Source organism: Nyctereutes procyonoides, unplaced genomic scaffold (assembly GCF_905146905.1).
Source record: "Nyctereutes procyonoides isolate TBG_1078 unplaced genomic scaffold, NYPRO_anot_genome, whole genome shotgun sequence".
In the NCBI taxonomy this organism is placed as follows: domain Eukaryota; kingdom Metazoa; phylum Chordata; class Mammalia; order Carnivora; family Canidae; genus Nyctereutes; species Nyctereutes procyonoides.
In genome coordinates, this window is record NW_026575146.1 from 65,320,143 (window position 1) to 65,337,559 (window position 17,417).

At 51.1% G+C, this 17,417-nt stretch overlaps 1 protein-coding gene across 3 annotated transcripts in view; it reads right to left on the bottom strand.

The window, feature by feature from the left end:
- CENPP (centromere protein P) overlaps positions 1-17,417 on the bottom strand; it is a 218,957-nt gene that overhangs the window by 2,138 nt on the left and 199,402 nt on the right. Inside the window, exon 6 of one of the 3 annotated variants that reach the window (XM_055309632.1) lies at positions 8,476-9,841. The exons of the other annotated variants lie outside the window; for them this stretch is intronic. Within the exon in view, the coding sequence (XP_055165607.1) occupies positions 9,437-9,841 (405 nt within the window). The 3' untranslated portion in view covers positions 8,476-9,436. Of the gene's footprint in view, positions 1-8,475; positions 9,842-17,417 lie in introns of those variants that run through there. 3 annotated transcript variants of the gene reach the window in all.

Here is a 17,417-nt window from a genome sequence, read left to right on the forward strand (position 1 = left end):
AGTCCCTCAAGCAGAAGCGCCCGGGCAGGCCCCTGCCACCATGACCTCCCACCCTGCCCATCTGAGCGGGGGCAGGTGCCACAGTGACCTTGTGTCGCTCTCCCCCAGAAGTGTGCCCACCGCTCTGCTAACGGGATCTCAACAGCTGTGCCAAGTCCGCTTTATGAGACCACATGCCATCCTAGAGTCAAAGGTTTTCTGAGGAGGAAAGAAAGTGGAATTTCATAGATTTCTAGGCTTGCGACTGTAAGGCAGGCTCAGCTTTCCCCTCCACCTAATATTCTAGAAAAGCCACAGGGGCATGGGGAGCTCTACTCTCCCAGAACCAGCACCTGAGCATGGCCTGTGGCAGAGGGCCTGTGGGCTCCCAGGCTGCATGGGGGACGTCTTCTCTCCCTCCGCCCACTGGGCAACCCTGAGGTCAGATGTGAGCCTGCCCTCGCTCCCTGGATCCTCATAGGACAGAGTGGCCAGGCTGGTGGGGTGGATGGCGGAACCGAGGCTTCAGACTGCTAAGGACACGCGTGCTGCATGTGCAGAACGAGGTCTTGTGGGGACAAAGATGTGGCATAGCCTCTCCAGGAGCAGCCTGTGGAGCCAGAGCTCCCAGACCCACATGTGAAAGATGCCGACGGAGCAAGAACACATCCAAACACCAGGCCATTCTGACCAAACCCTGGGCTCGGCCTGGTTTAAGCTTACAGTTTCTAATTTCAGTAAAACTGCGTATGAGAAAATATATACCTACGTGTTTTAAGTGAAAGTGCTGGTTGATTTGTTGACCTCAAGCTCTTCTAAATTAGTAACAGCTGCAGGAGGGACACCCGGAGGATACTCAAGCACCGCAGGGCCGGGGCCCAGGGGCAAGGCCACCTCACCAGTAGGAGGCGGCAGTGTTCACTAAGACTCCCTCCCTCCCTCCCGCTTATAAAATAAAAAGAAAACAATCAGTAGAAATGCTGACACAAGGAGGAGGTCAGGCACTTGGTGTTTGTGCAGAGTGCATGGGGCTGCGTGCGGCCGGGGGCAAGCTCCCTCTCACCCACGGGATGACCGTGGCCTACACACTGGCCCCTTACGCTTGCCTGGCGACCTCAGGCGCTTGGGGCAGAAGCACACATGTGAAGGAGGTGGCGTGGGACAGACCCCAGGCGGCAAGTGGTGCCCAGAGATAGGTCTTGTGAACCCTGGTACGCGGCTGCCGCAGCTCTGAGGCCAACGAGCGCACTTCAGCAGCGACTTCGGGCCACGTGTGTTACTGTGTGATGGGAGTTATGCTTTCCTGGTGGTGAGAAGGCTGGGAAGAGGCTTTGCGATGTGGGTGCTTTGCACATGGGGCATCAGCCTTCGTCCTAAGTGGGGATTTGACATGGGTATTTGTTCGGATGTTTGCCTCATGCCTGGGGGTCTGCCTCATGCCTCAGCCTCATGCCAGCTGGTGGTGGCTGTAGGGACGCTGGTTTGGGGTCAGACCCTTCCAAGCCCGAGACTTGTTGTGCAGTTGAAGTGGTGGCTGGTCCTAAGGGAACAGAGTCTTCAGGAGCAGACTGGAGAGGCCCGGCCTCGTGCGCTGAGCCCAGAGGGGAAGGCGGGAAGACGCAGGGCGCCCTGCCTGCCTCCCCCTCACACATGAAGCTGAGATGCACCCGAGTGTCCAATCACACGTGGAAGCCCCGAGCCCACACCTGCCGTGTGCCCCAGGTGCTGACCCGTGTGACCAGCCTCTCCTGTGCATGTTTTCAGGGCATGTGCCCACCGTGTGGGTGCCAGTGCCCTTCTTGCTGCCCGGTAACACCCCCTGTGGATGGCTGAGCTCTGGCTCCTGGAGATGCTGCTGCTGTGAGTGCCGTGGGCACCTGTGTTCTACCTCGTAGTTACGCACTGGGGGGTGGCCGCTGAGCCATGTGGGGCTCCACCCCCTCGTTTGTAGGATTCTATGGGCAGCATCGGACCGTTCTCATTGCTCATGTCCTTGCTGATGGGTTTAAACAGCGCCGCCCTCCTGGTGGGAGATCACCGTGGGTCTGCTGGTCGCTGGTTGTCAGGGATGGACATGGATGCTGAGCCTCCTCACACGGGCTCCCTGGTCATCCTCACCTTCTCTGGGGAGATGTGTGTTCAGATCCTTTGCCTAATTTTCAAACTGGGCTATTTTTATTATTGATTATAATAGCTTTTCTTTTTTTGGATTTTATTTATTCATGAGAGACAGAGAGAAGGCAGAGACATAGGGAGAAGCAGGTGCCCCAGGGGGAGCCCGACGTGGAACTCGATCCCAGAACTCTGGGATCACGCCCTGAGCCAAAGACAGATGCTCAACCACTGAGCCACCCAGGAGTCCCTATAGTAGCTTTTTATATAGTCTGGATACAAAGCACCTGTCAGACTGTGGATTTCTCCCATTGTGTGGACTGTCTTTTCATGTCCTTACTGGTGTCACCTGTATAAAGTTTTTAATGTTGATGAAGTCCAATTTATCTATTGTCTTCTTGTGCTTCTGGTGCCACAGCTAAGAAACCACTGCTGAGCCCAAGTCACAGAGATTGACACTTGTTTTTTTTCTAAGAGTTTTTATATTTTCAGCTTTTAAAATTATTTCTTTGCTCCACATTTACCTCTCTGTAGCTGGTGAGAGGCACGCCACAGGCCATGTTCATTCTCCAAACTGTGACTGTCCAGCTGTCTCCATATTAGTTGTGGAAAAGACTGTTCCTTCCCCCATTTAATTGGTTCTGGTTACGTGCTAGTAACATCTTGTAGTTGAAAATGGCTGGTCCAGAAATGTGTGAGGTTTCACCAAAGGACAAAACAGCCCAGACTTTCTAACAGATGGTGCTAGGATGACTGAATGTATTTATGTAGAAAAATGAGCCTCCATGCTTCTCTCATACACAGAAATGGATCACAGATCTGAGTGTAAGAGTGAAAACCATAAAACTTATGAAAAATTTAAAAATCCTTGTAGTTCTGGGGGATCCCTGGGTAGCTCAGCGGTTTAGCGCCTGCCTTTGGCCCAGAGCGCGATCCCAGAGTCCCGGGATCGAGTCCCGCATTGGGCTCCCGGCATGGAGCCCGCTTTTCCCTCTGCCTGTGTCTCTGCCTCTCTCTCCTCTATGACTATCATGAATAAATAATAAAAAAATTTTTTTAAAAATCCTTGTAGTTCTGGGTTAAAGATTTCTCAGATACAAAACCAGGATCAGTAAAAGAAAAATAAATTGGTAACTGATATATTAGCTTCATTAGAATTAGAAATTATCAGCTTCGGGCTACGCGGAAAGGCCACTAAAAACTCATTAACAAGACAACCCAAAGCATGTAATGGTGGAAGGATTTAAAGATACCTCACAGAAGAAGAGATGTGGCAGGATAATGGAGGTATTGGTGCTCACTGGGGAAACGCAAATGACATCCAGCGAGATAGCCACCCTGGTGGGTGCGTGGTGCTAACAAGAGAAAGACTAAAATACCAAGTTTAGCAGCGCAGCATCATCCGTTGCTGGTGGGAACCGTGGGTCTGGTGGCTTAAGGGTTAGATACCTAGCACGTACCACATGATCAGCCTGAGTATTCTCCTGAGAGAACCCAAGACGTGCCCAGAGAACTGTATGCAACTGTTGACTCATCAGGGCCCAAACCCAGAAACGAGGCCGGTCCCCACCGCAGGTGTGCAGACCACCCGGGCCGTCTGCACAGGGATGTCCAGCAGCGTCACCCACACAGGAGCATGGACACGAGCCTGCAGGGGGAACAGAGGTCCCGGGGAAGGGGGTATGGGCTGCAAGGGCATCTGTCAGGACTCAGCAAGCCAGCGAAGCGAGTGCGTTATCCTATGAGAACGAGACTGTTTCCACAGGAAGTTCCTCCAGTGTTGGGGCTGGGGCAGCTATGCCCTCTCAGCTCAGGGCGCTCTCCCTGAGGGCCTGCTTGGCACCGTGCTAGGTGCAGGGACCCTGTGGTGAGGGCCAAGCAAGTGGCCCTGGGGTTCAGGCCCGAATGACAGGAGGTGGGGGCACCCAGAGCCAGTGGGCTTCGGCCAGCACAGACTCCCAGAAAGATATGCCAGGGCTGCCATGTGGTGGGTAGGCAGGCAGGCCTGGGGACTTGTGCCGGCTCTGGTCAGGGAGGACAGCCCCATGGGCCCAGGGAAGAAGAGAGACAGAACGAGGCCTCCCCAGGAGCAGGGAGGGGGTGCCAGGGCAACTGTGCCCACGGATGGGCCCACCGGCATGCCCTCCTGGGGAAGGAGCTTGGGGGGACTGGCCAGGGGGATGCACACATGACACCCTGACAAGCGTGGGATCCCTGGGCCCCCTTCCTTCGGGGGATCCCCGGCACCAGCTCACCTACGGTCTTCCCACTCCTGACGGCACCAGGTGCCTCTGCCCGGAAAGAAGGCTCAGGCAGGAGAGTGCGTATGTTCCCATCATAGGATGACGCTGAGCATTCTCTGGGTGACATGCCGGCCACGGGATCCGTCCTCTTGGCGGGGTGGGGGGTTGTCTCAGACAGTGGCGGCTTGCTCAGAGGACAGAGGGCCACTGGGGCAGTTCTGGGGAGGAGACCCATCACAGCACCAGCGCCTGGGACAATGGCCCAGGCCCCTGCACCCAGGCCCAGTGTACAGCGGGTGTGCCGAGCCTGCGCCCCAAGCTCCATGGCAGAAGGCCTCCTCTCACATGTTCCCGTTACAGACATGGTGGGAAGACCAGCAGACTAGACTCTGTCATGCAAGAAAACAGCCAGGAGGGGAGTCCATGCTGCCCAGCTTTCCTGGCTGTGCTCCTAGAAACGTCCCTGCCATCTGTGCCCCATGGGGATCTGGGGTGAGAGGCAGGGAGCAGCCCCAGCCCTCTGCCTGCCCTCAGATGCAGGCTCCCAGCCCCACGCCCAGGAACCGTCCCAGAAACCAACTGGGAAATGCTGAGCAGCTCTGGCCAACTGCTGGCCAGGCACAGGGAACATGCGTTAGTAACACCACCAGCTGACCTGCTCCCGGCCCCCGGCGTCTGCAGGTGGTGTCTGGCCCCAGCCCATCCAGAGCTGCCCCCCCCCACCCTCTGTCTTGCTCTGGGGCTCTTGGCAGGGACCAGGGATCCCAGGGACCCAGCCCGTCAGAAGTGAGGACATGGGGGTTTTCCAACAGAAAGTCCCCGTGAAGGGTCCCTGGCTGTCAGGAAGGGCTGCATGTCCACGTCAAGTCTGCAGCAGCCAGTTCCCACACTGTTTCCATTTGTTAATGGGGAAAAAAAAATCAAAAGCAGATTTGGTGCTTTTGGTGAAAATGATACAAAATTCAAACCCAAGCGGCCATGATGAGGTCCCGGAGGCGCAGGTGCACCCTCTGTCTGGTGGGTGCACTCCCCCCACCCACCCCCGACACTGAGCACAGGAGTTGGGAGGGAACTGTCCCACAATCACCTGTGTGACGCCGTCTCCTCTTGGGAAGCGACCCTGGGGATGACTGTTGAACCCAGTGACCAGGGAGCATCTGTGCCACAGGGGCCTCAGCACCTCTGTTCCTGAGGGCCCAGGATGCCACCTGCTCCGCTTTCTTCCTTTTGACTCACTGTCCCTAAGCCCCCCCTCATCCCCAGGCCTCCAGCAGAGGTGCGAGCCCTGTCTGTGCTGCTGTGTCAGTCGCAGGACAGTCTTGAGACCTCCACAGGGCAGCCTTCTAGCCTAAATTCCCGGGTCCCATAATCATGTTTCTTTCTATTTCCCTATAGTTTCTGCTACATTTTTTGTATTTCATTTTACTTGTATTAAGCTAAAAAAAAAATTCTCAAAAAACCCCTCAGTTGCACATTTACAGTTGCCTGTTTCAGTTTTATTTATCCTGGGTCTGACCTTGCATCTGCAGGGCTTCTGCCTGGACAACAGCGTGCTGTGCACGGCCCAGCCCAGGGGCGTTGTAGAACCCGTTCCGTCCATGAGGTGGAGAGTGCTGTTCTCCTGTCAACAGCCCACCGGCCCCCCAGAAAGTCCAGATGCACGGTGTCCCCTGCACAATCCCGCCCCCGACCGCCCACCCGGTTCTGAGAGCAGCTCCCAGGGGCGGGGGCCCAGTGCACTGGGGACACGTCATCCGTATCACTCACCCCCTGTCCATCCAGCTCAGGGTGAGGAGGGCCCGTCTGTCCCACAGGCCTTCAAACCTGTTCGTGCCCCCTCTCCACAGCAAGCAGCACTTTTAGGAAACCAAGCCGTTGCCAGCATGAGAGGTGACAGCATGAGGTGTGGCCACAGGCACCTCATCTGGGAAACATCAATGGGAGGAGGAGCAGAAGGCTACGGGATGCATAGGGAGAACCATCTACAAACACCGTTCCGTTCTCCCCCATTTGAGAAACCACCTGGGGAGCGTGTGGCGGTCCGTGCGCAGCAATGGGTTGGGGTGTGAGGCCAGAGCCCTTGCCGGCCGGCGTGGATGGAGCCCCTGCGAGCGCGCGGCCCCTCCTCGAGCAGTCATCACAAAGGTGAGCCACACTAGTTTCTTTTAAAATCATCAGAAATGGTCATTAAGAAGCTGAATACACACGTGTAAATGGAAACATGCTAGAAACTAATCTTTAGAGGTAATTTCACAAGTTTTCCTTTGTGTAAGTGTGAATATACAATCATGCTCGCAAAAGAACATGCACGTGGATAACTGAAGTAGCAATCTAAATATTCACAGGTGATTTCATCATCACTAAGGTGTGAACTCTCGTTATCTCATAAATGTCACAGGAACATTTCCCAAAACATCGATACTGGCTTGATAGTTACCAGGGTCTCATTTAATTTTTTTCCTCACTTTGCCCTTTTAAGGTCTTAAGTTTATCTGACAAAAATACAAATCTCACACACAAACGGCCACACACAATTCACCTTTACCCGAGGGCCTCATGCCCCCAATATGCACGCACTCACACCGGCCTCTGCGCGCCACTACCAGCTGAACGCACATTCAAATGAGCCTGACAGGCATTCAGGAGGAAATCCTGACAGTCACTCAACATGACACAACAATAAACTGATTCAAACTTCAGGCTGTCAGGTCCTGACCTGAGTTTGTGAATGTTCCACTACAGAGCAGATCCTGAGTTTAAACAGTCATAACACAGGGGACCCTGTTATTACAATCAGCTGGTACCGGGGTTCATGCTGGCAACACAACCCTGACAGCAGCCACACAAACATCTGCTGGGAAACACGAGCGTCCTTCAAGGCTGCTCACATGCTCCACAGCACAGGCCAGGTGAGGACGTGGTCCGGCTCCCGACCCTATGGGGAATGTGTGTCTTCCCGTCTCTTACTGAATGTGCTGTTTTCCTGGCATTCCTTTCTTCCTCAGACGACCCTCTGTCGCTGTGGGGCCACCTTCCCCCTTGCACAGGCTCCACAGGACAGACTCAGCCTTTCTGTGGTGGGGCCTCTGTGTCCTGTCTTCACGGGGTGCTCCCACTCTGCCTGCTGCCTCCTCTATGCATGCCTGCCCCTGTGCGTCCTCTGCGGCCATTCCAGGAGTGCTGGGCAGGCCCAGGGAAGGCCATGTGTTTCCATCCTTGACATCTGAGGCCTCTCATAGTTAACGATTTTTTTTAAAAACATTTATTTATTCATGAGAGACACAGAGAGGCAGAGACACAGGCAGAGGGAGAAGCAGGCTCCCTGCAGGAAGCCTGATGTGGGACTCAATCCTAGGACCTGGGAATCACGACCTGAGCTGAAGGCAGACACTCCACCGCTGAGCCTTCCAGGGCTCCCACGGTATTTTTAATTAAACTTGATGACTAGTTTGGATATAGAATTTAAGAGTAACTTTATTAATATCTTATTTACTTATTGGGGGGTTGCAGAGAGAGAGAAAGAGACTCCATCCCAGGACCTGGGTCACAACCTGAGCTGAAATCAAGAGCTGGGCGCCCACCTGCCTGAGCCCCACAGGCAGCCCCGGGGTGACATATGTAGATTTATTTTATACACAGAGCTGATGACAATGGAGACTGGGTAGGCCTGTCCCTCCTGTGTGCAGGATGGCCCAAGTAGCCCAAGTTCTGTGTCATCTCTACATGTTGAATTGCAGGATCCCTTCATGAGGTGGGGTTTACAATGACGCCCATTTGAAGAATAAGAAAAACATGCCTCAGAGACACACATGCAGAGCCCCTAGGGCAGCCAAGCTGAGCCGGGCTCCTGACCACAGGTGACCCGAAGTCCAGCTCAAGGCTGCACGCCGACTTGGGACAGTTCTGCCGCAGGCCTCTGTGCAGAGGATCTTCCAAGATCCTCTACCAAATTAAAACAACAAATAAACCTTACTTTGAGGACAGTGTCAGATAGATAGGAATGGGGTCGACGGGGTGCAGTTCCCACAGGATTTCCATCCAATGTGAGGCGGCACGTTTGCCAGGACTACGAACCTATATCAACACATCCCTTTCATAACTGGTGCCTATACTTGGTCCAGTTTCCTCAGTTTTTACTTACCATCCTTTTCCAGCCTCAGGACTCCCAGCCTGGATCCCACGGGGCAGCTGAGATGAGGGGGAGAGGGAGGAAAACCCAACAGGGCAGCCGCCGTCCTGCAAGGTTCACATGGGGCTCCCATCTGTCACTCCAAGGGGGAAGCACAGTTGCTCTTTGGTCCTAGAACAAGGTCCACAGGCCCCGTGGCTGACCCAGCAGCACTGTCACCGCCGGCCTGGGCAGGGTGGGGGGAGGCCCTGTGGCCTTGGGCTTGACCAGAGACTCAGAACACGTGAGAACACGGAAAACACTTGGACCTATTGGTGTCTCTTCAGACCAAGAATGTGTGCTGATCCCTATTTTCATCACGGAGTTTCTCTTGGGGAAATGAGGGCAGAGGATTTTCCTTCTTGTCCTGAATTGCTTTCTCCTGCTCAAGCAGCTCCTGTAAACATGCTTCACATTCCTGCGCACTTACATGATGACCTGGCTTGACCCACGTGGGGGTGGCTGTGGGCCACCGACCTGCCCACTCAGGAGATCATCCTCACAGACTATGGGCTCCTCACAAACGGCCGATGTCCAACCTGCACCAACTAACAGGTGGACCGAGCCTTTGCCTGCAGGGCCCCTCGGCTAAAGAGATACTAGGGGGTCACAAGCAGCTCCTCCAGGCTGTGCAAGGTTGTATGCTGCCCTGGCAGGTGCCTGTGGGGGCTCATCGTCCACCTCGGTGTGACCTCACGCTTGGGTGACCCTTTCTTGGACCGTTTGAGCCATTCCAGCCCATATTGCTCCCGGAGCCACTCACTCCCTTTCTGCTCAGCCTGTGTGAGTTAGGTTTCTGTCCCAATCCTCGGTCACCTGTGTTGAGAGTTCTAATAAAAACCCTGGACACTCTGCTAAACCGTGGCTATGTCCCGATAAAGGACAGTTCATTTCCTGAACACCAGGGAGATGCAGCAAAAACTGTGCTGGGACGTCACAATACACCTGGATGGCTGCAAACAAGTGACAAGGCAGGTCTGGACATGGTGTGATGATAGCCCTCCCATGTTGCAGGCAATGCCCCTGAAGCTGAATGTGTCTCCCCAGAGCTTTGCAGTCCCACCCAATCTAAGTCCGTACCTGCGTCACCGGGAGACATGTGGGAAGCAGCACTATTTACAAACGCCAGAACCCGGGAGGCCCCAGAACAGAGTCCTGGGTGAATACACTGTGGCTCACTCGCAGAACAGAAGGCCACGTTCCACGTGGAGAGATGCCCAGACACAGCACAGTCATGCTCCGTGGTGGCGGGGTGGCAGGCTTTGGCCCTGCGGGGAGGGGCTTTGGGGGCTGCTCGTGCTCTGCTTCCCCATCCGGCTGGTGGCCCTGCAGGTTCATTCTGTGAACAATTATCCAATAGCACGTTTACAATGTGTGCCCTTGTATTTCTATCAAAGTAAAACCAAGGAAGAGAGCATCCCTGAGCGCGTGACACTTCGCTCTAGCAGAGAAGGCAGACAGAGGGGTCCCCCTGTGCTACCACAACCTCGGTAAAGGACGCCTCGTCCCTCCTTCATCCGGAAGTCCGCTCAGTGGTCTGGGTCTTCTTGGCACTCATGTGTGCCCGGAGGAGCAGTGACCCTACACGCAGTCAGTCCTTGCACGGATACTCCAGGGCTTGGCGCCGGGAACTGATCCTCCTGCAGGACGAGCACCTGGAAGCCCCTCTTGGGACAGAGGTCCCTGAGTTACTGTTTTGGGGGCTTTCGAGCCTTTTCCTGGCTCATGACTGATCACAAGGGCACACCTTTCAGTATAGGTATTTTTTTTTTTATTTTTCCCTGGAAAAATGCACAGTAGTGTTTACTGCTTTTCTGTGCATTCTGAGTCAGGTTTTCAGGACATTACCACTCTCCTGGTATTTCAACGTGTGGAAAAGCTTAAAGTTGTCTGAAAACATGGAGATTTTCCTGTTGACTCCCTGTTGGCTCATTTACACAAAAGCTCAATTGCCTAACACTCTCTATTCTGAAAACACAATCCACATGATTTTGTTGAACTAGAATTAGTTGGATCACATTTGATATAAAAGGGCCAAAACCTGAAACTTAGAAATCTTTGCTGCATGAAAATCCGAATGTAAAAATGTTTGGGCACCTATAAGCTTTTATTTATCTTTCTTAAACTTCTTCTGTGAATAATTCAGCTGATCAGAGGCCGAGGCTGAAAGGGAAAGGCCTGAAGAATATTGAGCTGTACTGGGAACAGAGCGCTGGTGAGCAGAAGGGCTGGAGGGGAGCTCAGGCCCTAGGGCCCCAGAGGCCGCGGCATCCACAGTGCAGCTGGCAGCAGCGGGAAGTGGAACCAGAGGCCGGGTCACAGCTAGGTTGACCATTTCTTTTTTTTTCTTTTTTTTAAGACGAAACAGCCAAAGGACAGATTCCAGTTTCCTAAAAGTGGTATTTCAGCCTTGGACAAATACAAATTCTAAGCTGTTTTTAAAATCAAGTAGCTGTAAGCACAGCATTTACACTTTTGTAACAAAAGGAGGGTTCTTTTTTGTACAAGTGCCACACACAGGATGCCAACCAGATAGGGTTAACTGTCCTCATAAAGCAAGAAAATGCATAGATAACAAAGCTTGATTCTGGAAAAAAAACTTAGAACAAGTAGTTAACAGTTTGTTATATTTGTTCTCATCCTGCAGAACAGGAGGGAGAGGGCCCTTAGCCCAAGGGTGCCCCACGGACCCCAGGACTGGACTGGCTTGGCCTTCCAGGGTCACCTGCACACACTGGTTCCTTTCCGTCCACACCTTTGTATGCAATCGTGGTGATGACACTCTTGCAGAGGGCTGGTGGACAGCCTCAAGACCTGCTGTATGCAAACATGGTTATGGACGAGGGAAAGCATGACTAATCAATCACAGGAGGTGGACAATTACCTCAAACACGCTTCTCCTGAATAACTAAACTTTTAAGTTCTTGGGGAAAATATAATCAGCACTTTTTTTGGGGGGGGCGGTAGACAGTGATGGTCATACTGTGCAGTTTGTGTTTATCAGGCAAATACACTATTTTAAACACATTAAAAGCATCATAGTCAAAGCCAGAATCAAAGCTGGTAGACTCAGGATATATGAACATACGGTTATTCTCAACTTACATTACAACTGTACTTTGTAAGATAAGGTAGTTTAGAAAGGCATTCAGTAATAATTTTAAATTATTCATAAACAGCTTGAGACAGGATAGTTCCATAAAAAAAATTTCTAGGATGCTTAGGATAAAATCTACCATAAAAGCTTACAGAATCCCTTCACACCCACTAGACCAGCTACAATAAGAAAGAGACGGACACCTGGTGGTTCATTTGGAAGAGCATGCAACTCCCGATTTCAGGGTCCTGAGTTTAAGTCACATCAGGGGTAGAGGTCACACGAATAAATAAACTTTAAAAGAAAGGGGCAAGTGTTAGTGCGAGTGTGGCACAGGGGAACGTAACGCGGAGCAGCCACGTGGTGAAGCAGCGTGGGAATTCCCCTAGAATTCTGGAATGATCCATTTGTGCAGGAAGCAGAGTTGTAATGGTGCTTAGTTACCAGGTGCCACGTCTGCCCACAAGCCAGAAGGACACAGACCGTCTGTCCATCCAGCCACCCCAACGCCCCTGCATGGAGGGAGCCCAACAAGGCCTCTGCTGTCTGTGATGCATCACCTCCCCTCCGGGACCCGGAGCAGGGCCTGCTGATCCAGGCTTCTTAAACCAAATCACATTTTCTATCTAATGATCCTTCGTTGTTTCGGATGATTTTTTCAAATAAATCTCCTAATTTTCTCTGTAGCAATGTTTAACCTGTTGTTTGATTTTATCCACTGGCTTTAAGATTTTAAAAATTCAATGACACTTTTAAAAAGCACATATCAATTTGTTTCTTTTTTTAAATAGGTTTTTGTAAAGACCTGTCCTATATCTGAATTAGATTTCTAGTTGTTCAGTTATTATGTTGATAACCTTAAGCTTCTACCTCAGAGTTTTTGTCCAGGGTTCTAGAATTCTCACTTAATGCAAGTTTGTTTTTTCAATTCATGTGTAGTTTTTAACATGCACTAGCTTCAGCGGGTTCATTTTCTCATGCGTCAGTTCTGCAGGAAGGGCTGTAACTGTCCGTGGCCACAGCCTACCTTCCTTCTGGGCATCTCCTCCTACCTGGCCCCCTGCAGCCCTGGGGACCTGCCCTGGCTTTCGTTTCTCACCTCATTTCCTACTCTTCCTTTTTTTAATTTAACAACGTACTTAAAACATGTTAAATTTAATCCAAAATTTCTGTACATTTCAAATGGGGGTGGGTGGGTGGGCAGGAAAACAGGTGTATTATCTCATCCTATTTCTAGAAGCATCCCACTCTTCTTTTTGGTAAGAAATACCCCCATTTCCCTTTCTCTTACATTATGCAGGTGTTAACACCACATTCCCACTATGGCAGTTAAGTGGTTAAAGATCAGACTGCCCCCTCATCACCAATTCCAGTCCTCAACCCCTCCATAGTGAGTGTCTTACGGTTCTTCTCCCACCTGCACACTTCCCTAGCCCCACAGCCAATAGAGGAATCATGGAGCAGAAGCTGCTGGTGGGGATGCATGATGGTGCAGCTGCTCTAGCAAACATACTCACCGTGTGGCCAGCAAGCCCCTGTCCAGTATTTATACAAGTAAAGTAAAGCTTATGTTCAGAAGGGCTCAGAGGTACAAACTTCCAGTTCCAAGTCCCGGGGACATTATGTACAGCACAGTGACCACAGTTAATAGCACAGTGTTACATGTTTGAAAGCTGCTACAAGAACTTAAAAGTTCTCATCACAAGAAAAAGCAATCTGTGTATACCCAGCTTGTTGATGGATGTTAGAGTCACCGTGGAGATGATTCTGCACTGTAGAGAAGTATTAGATCATTATGTTGTACACGCAGAACTAATATAATATTATAGGCCAATTTCACTTCAATAAAGAAACACTAATGTTCACACAAAAATACTAAAACGTTTATAGAAGCTTTAATGTTAATCATCCTAATGTCCTTCCACTGGTAAGGCCCATCGCCTGGCCACGGACATGCATACACTGTGCGTTATTCTAGCACATTCTGCTCAAAGACCCAGACTACAAAGCCTGCATACCGTATGGAAGTCTGGAAATGACAAAATTACAGGTTCACAAAAGAGCTGGATGGTTGCCAGGGGCTGGAGGTGAGGACAGAGACTGACCGACCGCCATGGGTCACCAGGGAATTTGTGAGGACGGAGGGAGTTCTTGATTGTGGGGGTGGTCGCAGGGCAGTGTGCATTTGATGAGTGACTGAAGATTCACAGGTGTATGAAGATCATCCCTCAGGTTAAAACAGCTCAATATAAAGAATTTTAATAAATCAGATCACACTACACCCACTGTTTTCTCTCATTCTTTGCCCAACAATGTGTACTGCAGAGCTTTTCCTGCATTCCTTTAGTGGCTGCGGCCTATCCACCATGTGCACGGATCAGGGGTGTATCAGCACACGTGGTGGTGGTGGTGGTGGTAATCTCCTCAGGGGAGGGCAGGTGTGGGCACCAAATGGGTGTCTACCCACTGGCACCTTGTGTCTCTGGGCGCTCTCCTAGGGCATAAGACCATTCTCCAGACACAAGAACTCAAGTGTGAACATCAGGACTGACAGTGCCACACATCACCAGAGGGCATGACTGAGTTCTGACTCCTACAGTGAGGGTCTTGGGGAACGTGTGTGACTGGCTCTGGCTCTCACTATGGCCGGGCGAATGCGCTGGCACCAGTAGGGAGCAGATGTGCAGGGGGAGGAGGCCAAGGTTGGAGACTGGTCAGGAGTCCAGTATCAGAATAGGGTCTGGCTCCTTGTTACATATTATCACTAATTTCTTGATTCTCTAAACAGCATTCACATCTCTCCAACAGTGTCCTCCCTCAAGAATGTAAAGTGATTTTTTTTTAAAGATTTTATCTATTTATTCATCACACACACACACACACACACACACACACACACACACACAGAGGAGAGAGAGGCAGAGACACAGGCAGAGGGAGAAGCAGGCTCCACACAGGGAACCCAACGCGGGACTCGATCCCGGGACTCCAGGATCATGCTCCAGGCCAAAGGCAGGCGCTAAACCACTGAGCCACCCAGGGATCCCCGTAAAGTGATTTTTTTTTGTGGAGTTGAGAATAAAGGCTGAATCTCTAAAATATGTATTCAAGGAGCACAGGCTGGCATAGTCTGTGGAGCATCCAGCTCTTGATTTTGGCTCAGGTCATGATCTTGGGCCGTGAGACCCAGCCCTGTGTCAGGCTCTGAGGAGTCTGCTTCCCCTCTCCCTCAAATAAATAAATAAAATCCGTAAGATGTGTATTCAAGACCTTCTGTGACATCCCCCCCCCCCCCAGCTGGCTTGCTAGCTTTTGCGAATGTTTTGCCTCATTCATGAATGTACACAACCTGTAAGAGTGAAAGGAAATAAAAGGGAAGTCTGGGAGGATGACTGAGAATCAAAGTTTTAAATTTTTTTTAATTTTTATTTATTTATGATAGTCACACAGTGAGAGAGAGAGAGAGGCAGAGACACAGGCAGAGGGAGAAGCAGGCTCCATGCACTGGGAGCCTGACGTGGGATTCAATCCCGGGTCTCCAGGATCGCGCCCTGGGCCAAAGGCAAGCGCCAAACCGCTGCGCCACCCAGGGATCCCCAGAATCAAAGTTTTAAACAAGAAAGTAAAAACAGGGAAGTTTTTAGGTAGTTGCTTTAGCATAAAACCTCCAGGAGTTCAGGAAACACTTGGCACAAGACATTAGTGACTACTGCACCTCCTGGCACAGGTGCCTGCACAACAGACCATGGGCCTAGTTGGCTACAACAAACATGGAAACAAACCCTGAGCACCTACTCTGTGCTCAAAGCATGTGAAGCACACACTTGGGAGAGGCCTCCTCTGATCTAGAACGCCAACAGTGGCTGGAACCAAGTGGACACACACCTGGAATCGCTGCCCGCGGTGGACATAGTGGACACAGCTGCGTGATGGACGGGGGCAGAGGAACCAGGAGAGCGGCCCCCCCGAGAGAACATGAGGACAGGGCAGGCACAGCAGTTCAATTTGGCTTCATTTCCCACTTGACACAGGGCCCGAGCGAGGCTCAAGGTGGGTCAAGAGCCGAAACAAAGGGGAGCCTCTGCCCCAGGGACAGAAAGTTTGGCCATGGCCCAGGGCTCTACTGGCCTATCCTGCCCTCCACAGACACAAATAAGGTATTTCCACCATGAAAACATTAAAAATTTACTTTTGCTGTTCTGAATTACAGACACCAAATGATACAGTGTCATAAACAGATGATGGCATGGCTGCTATCATGCTGATTTCAGAATGGAATTATTGTTTCATAGAGCCTACTTGAAATTAGTCTAAAAGCAAAACAACCCTCATCCATTAAGGAGTTTGCTCTTTGTATATTATGACTAATGGTTTTTAACCACCCTCAAGAAAAAAAAAACACCTCTCAGTAATTTAACTATATATTCAGAAAAATGCCAAGGATGAAATAAAGCATTTACAGTCCTGAATATGATTAAAGGACAATTCTCCTGAGAGAGCCATAAGCCATTCAAAGTTTCTATAATCAGGGCTGCCCAGGTGGCTCAGCGGTTTAGCGCTGCCTTTGGCCCGGGGCGTGATCCTGGAGACCCAGGATCGAGTCCCATACGAGGGTCCCATATCGGGCTCCCTGCATGGAGCCTGCTTCTCCCTCTTCCTGTGTCTCTGCCTCTCTCTCTGTTTCTCATGAATGAATAAATAAATAAAATCTTAAAAAAAAAAAAGATTTCTATAATCAGGACACAGCCTGGGTGGCTCAGCAGTTTAGCACCTGCCTTCCGCCCAGGGCGTGATCCTGGAGTCCCAGGATCAAGTCCCACATCAGGCTCCCTGCATGGAGCCTGCTTCTCCCTCTGCCTGTGTCTCTGCCTCTCTCTCTCTCTCTCTCTCTCTCATGAATAAATAAAATCTTAAAAAAAAGATTTCTATAATCACTTATAAATACTGTTGTAAATGAATCAAGCTAAAAGGAAATAAATCAATAAATACAGCTTAACAGGTACAAAGTTTGCAGTAGGCCACACAACAAAGCATCAACACACATCTCCCTCACCAAGTGAACATAAACACTGATTGGAAGAAAGAAATTCCACTCATATTAAGTCTTTTCTTTTTGCTACCAAAGCTTCCCCTTGGACAGGCTCTGTGCAAGTTCTTTTGTGGACACACACACACACACACACACACACACACACACGTGCGCACTCCCTCATATCACCACTGCCTGGCTGAACTTGTCTGACTGCACTTGACCTTGACCCCGGAAATCGCAGCTGATAGGACCAGGGTGAGCGTGGAACGCAGTCAGGCCCCATCAGGTTCTCTGGAGAAAGGTGATCCAGGGTCAGACCACCCATCTGGGCAGTTGCTCACACTGAGGGTTTCCAGGCGTGGGCTGAGTCCTGCCCACATGCCTATCCACACAGCAGGAGCTGGTCTGCAGGAGGAAGACGCACAGAGAGAGCAAGGGGAATGTCCTATGTAAGGGCTGCCTGGAGCGTGAAGGCCACCCCACTTCTGGTCCCCGGCCTCCGAGGTCCCTGCTGCCCTCTGAAGACGAGGGTGTCCTTCTGGGACACAGTCTTGGGACGTGGGCTTCTAGACTTTAGCCAGTGTCTCCACAAACACAACAGTCCTAGCTCTCTTAGTGACCATGCGGATTCAGGGTGAACATGGAAGACGACTGTCTAGGACAGGAGTGAACAGGGATGTGAAAGGAAAGGACTGAAGCAGGCTCCAAATTACTCATTTTCGCCGTTGGTCAATCTCGAGAGTCCTGAAACAGTTTTTAAACAGTTTTTTCAGTTTTATACTTATT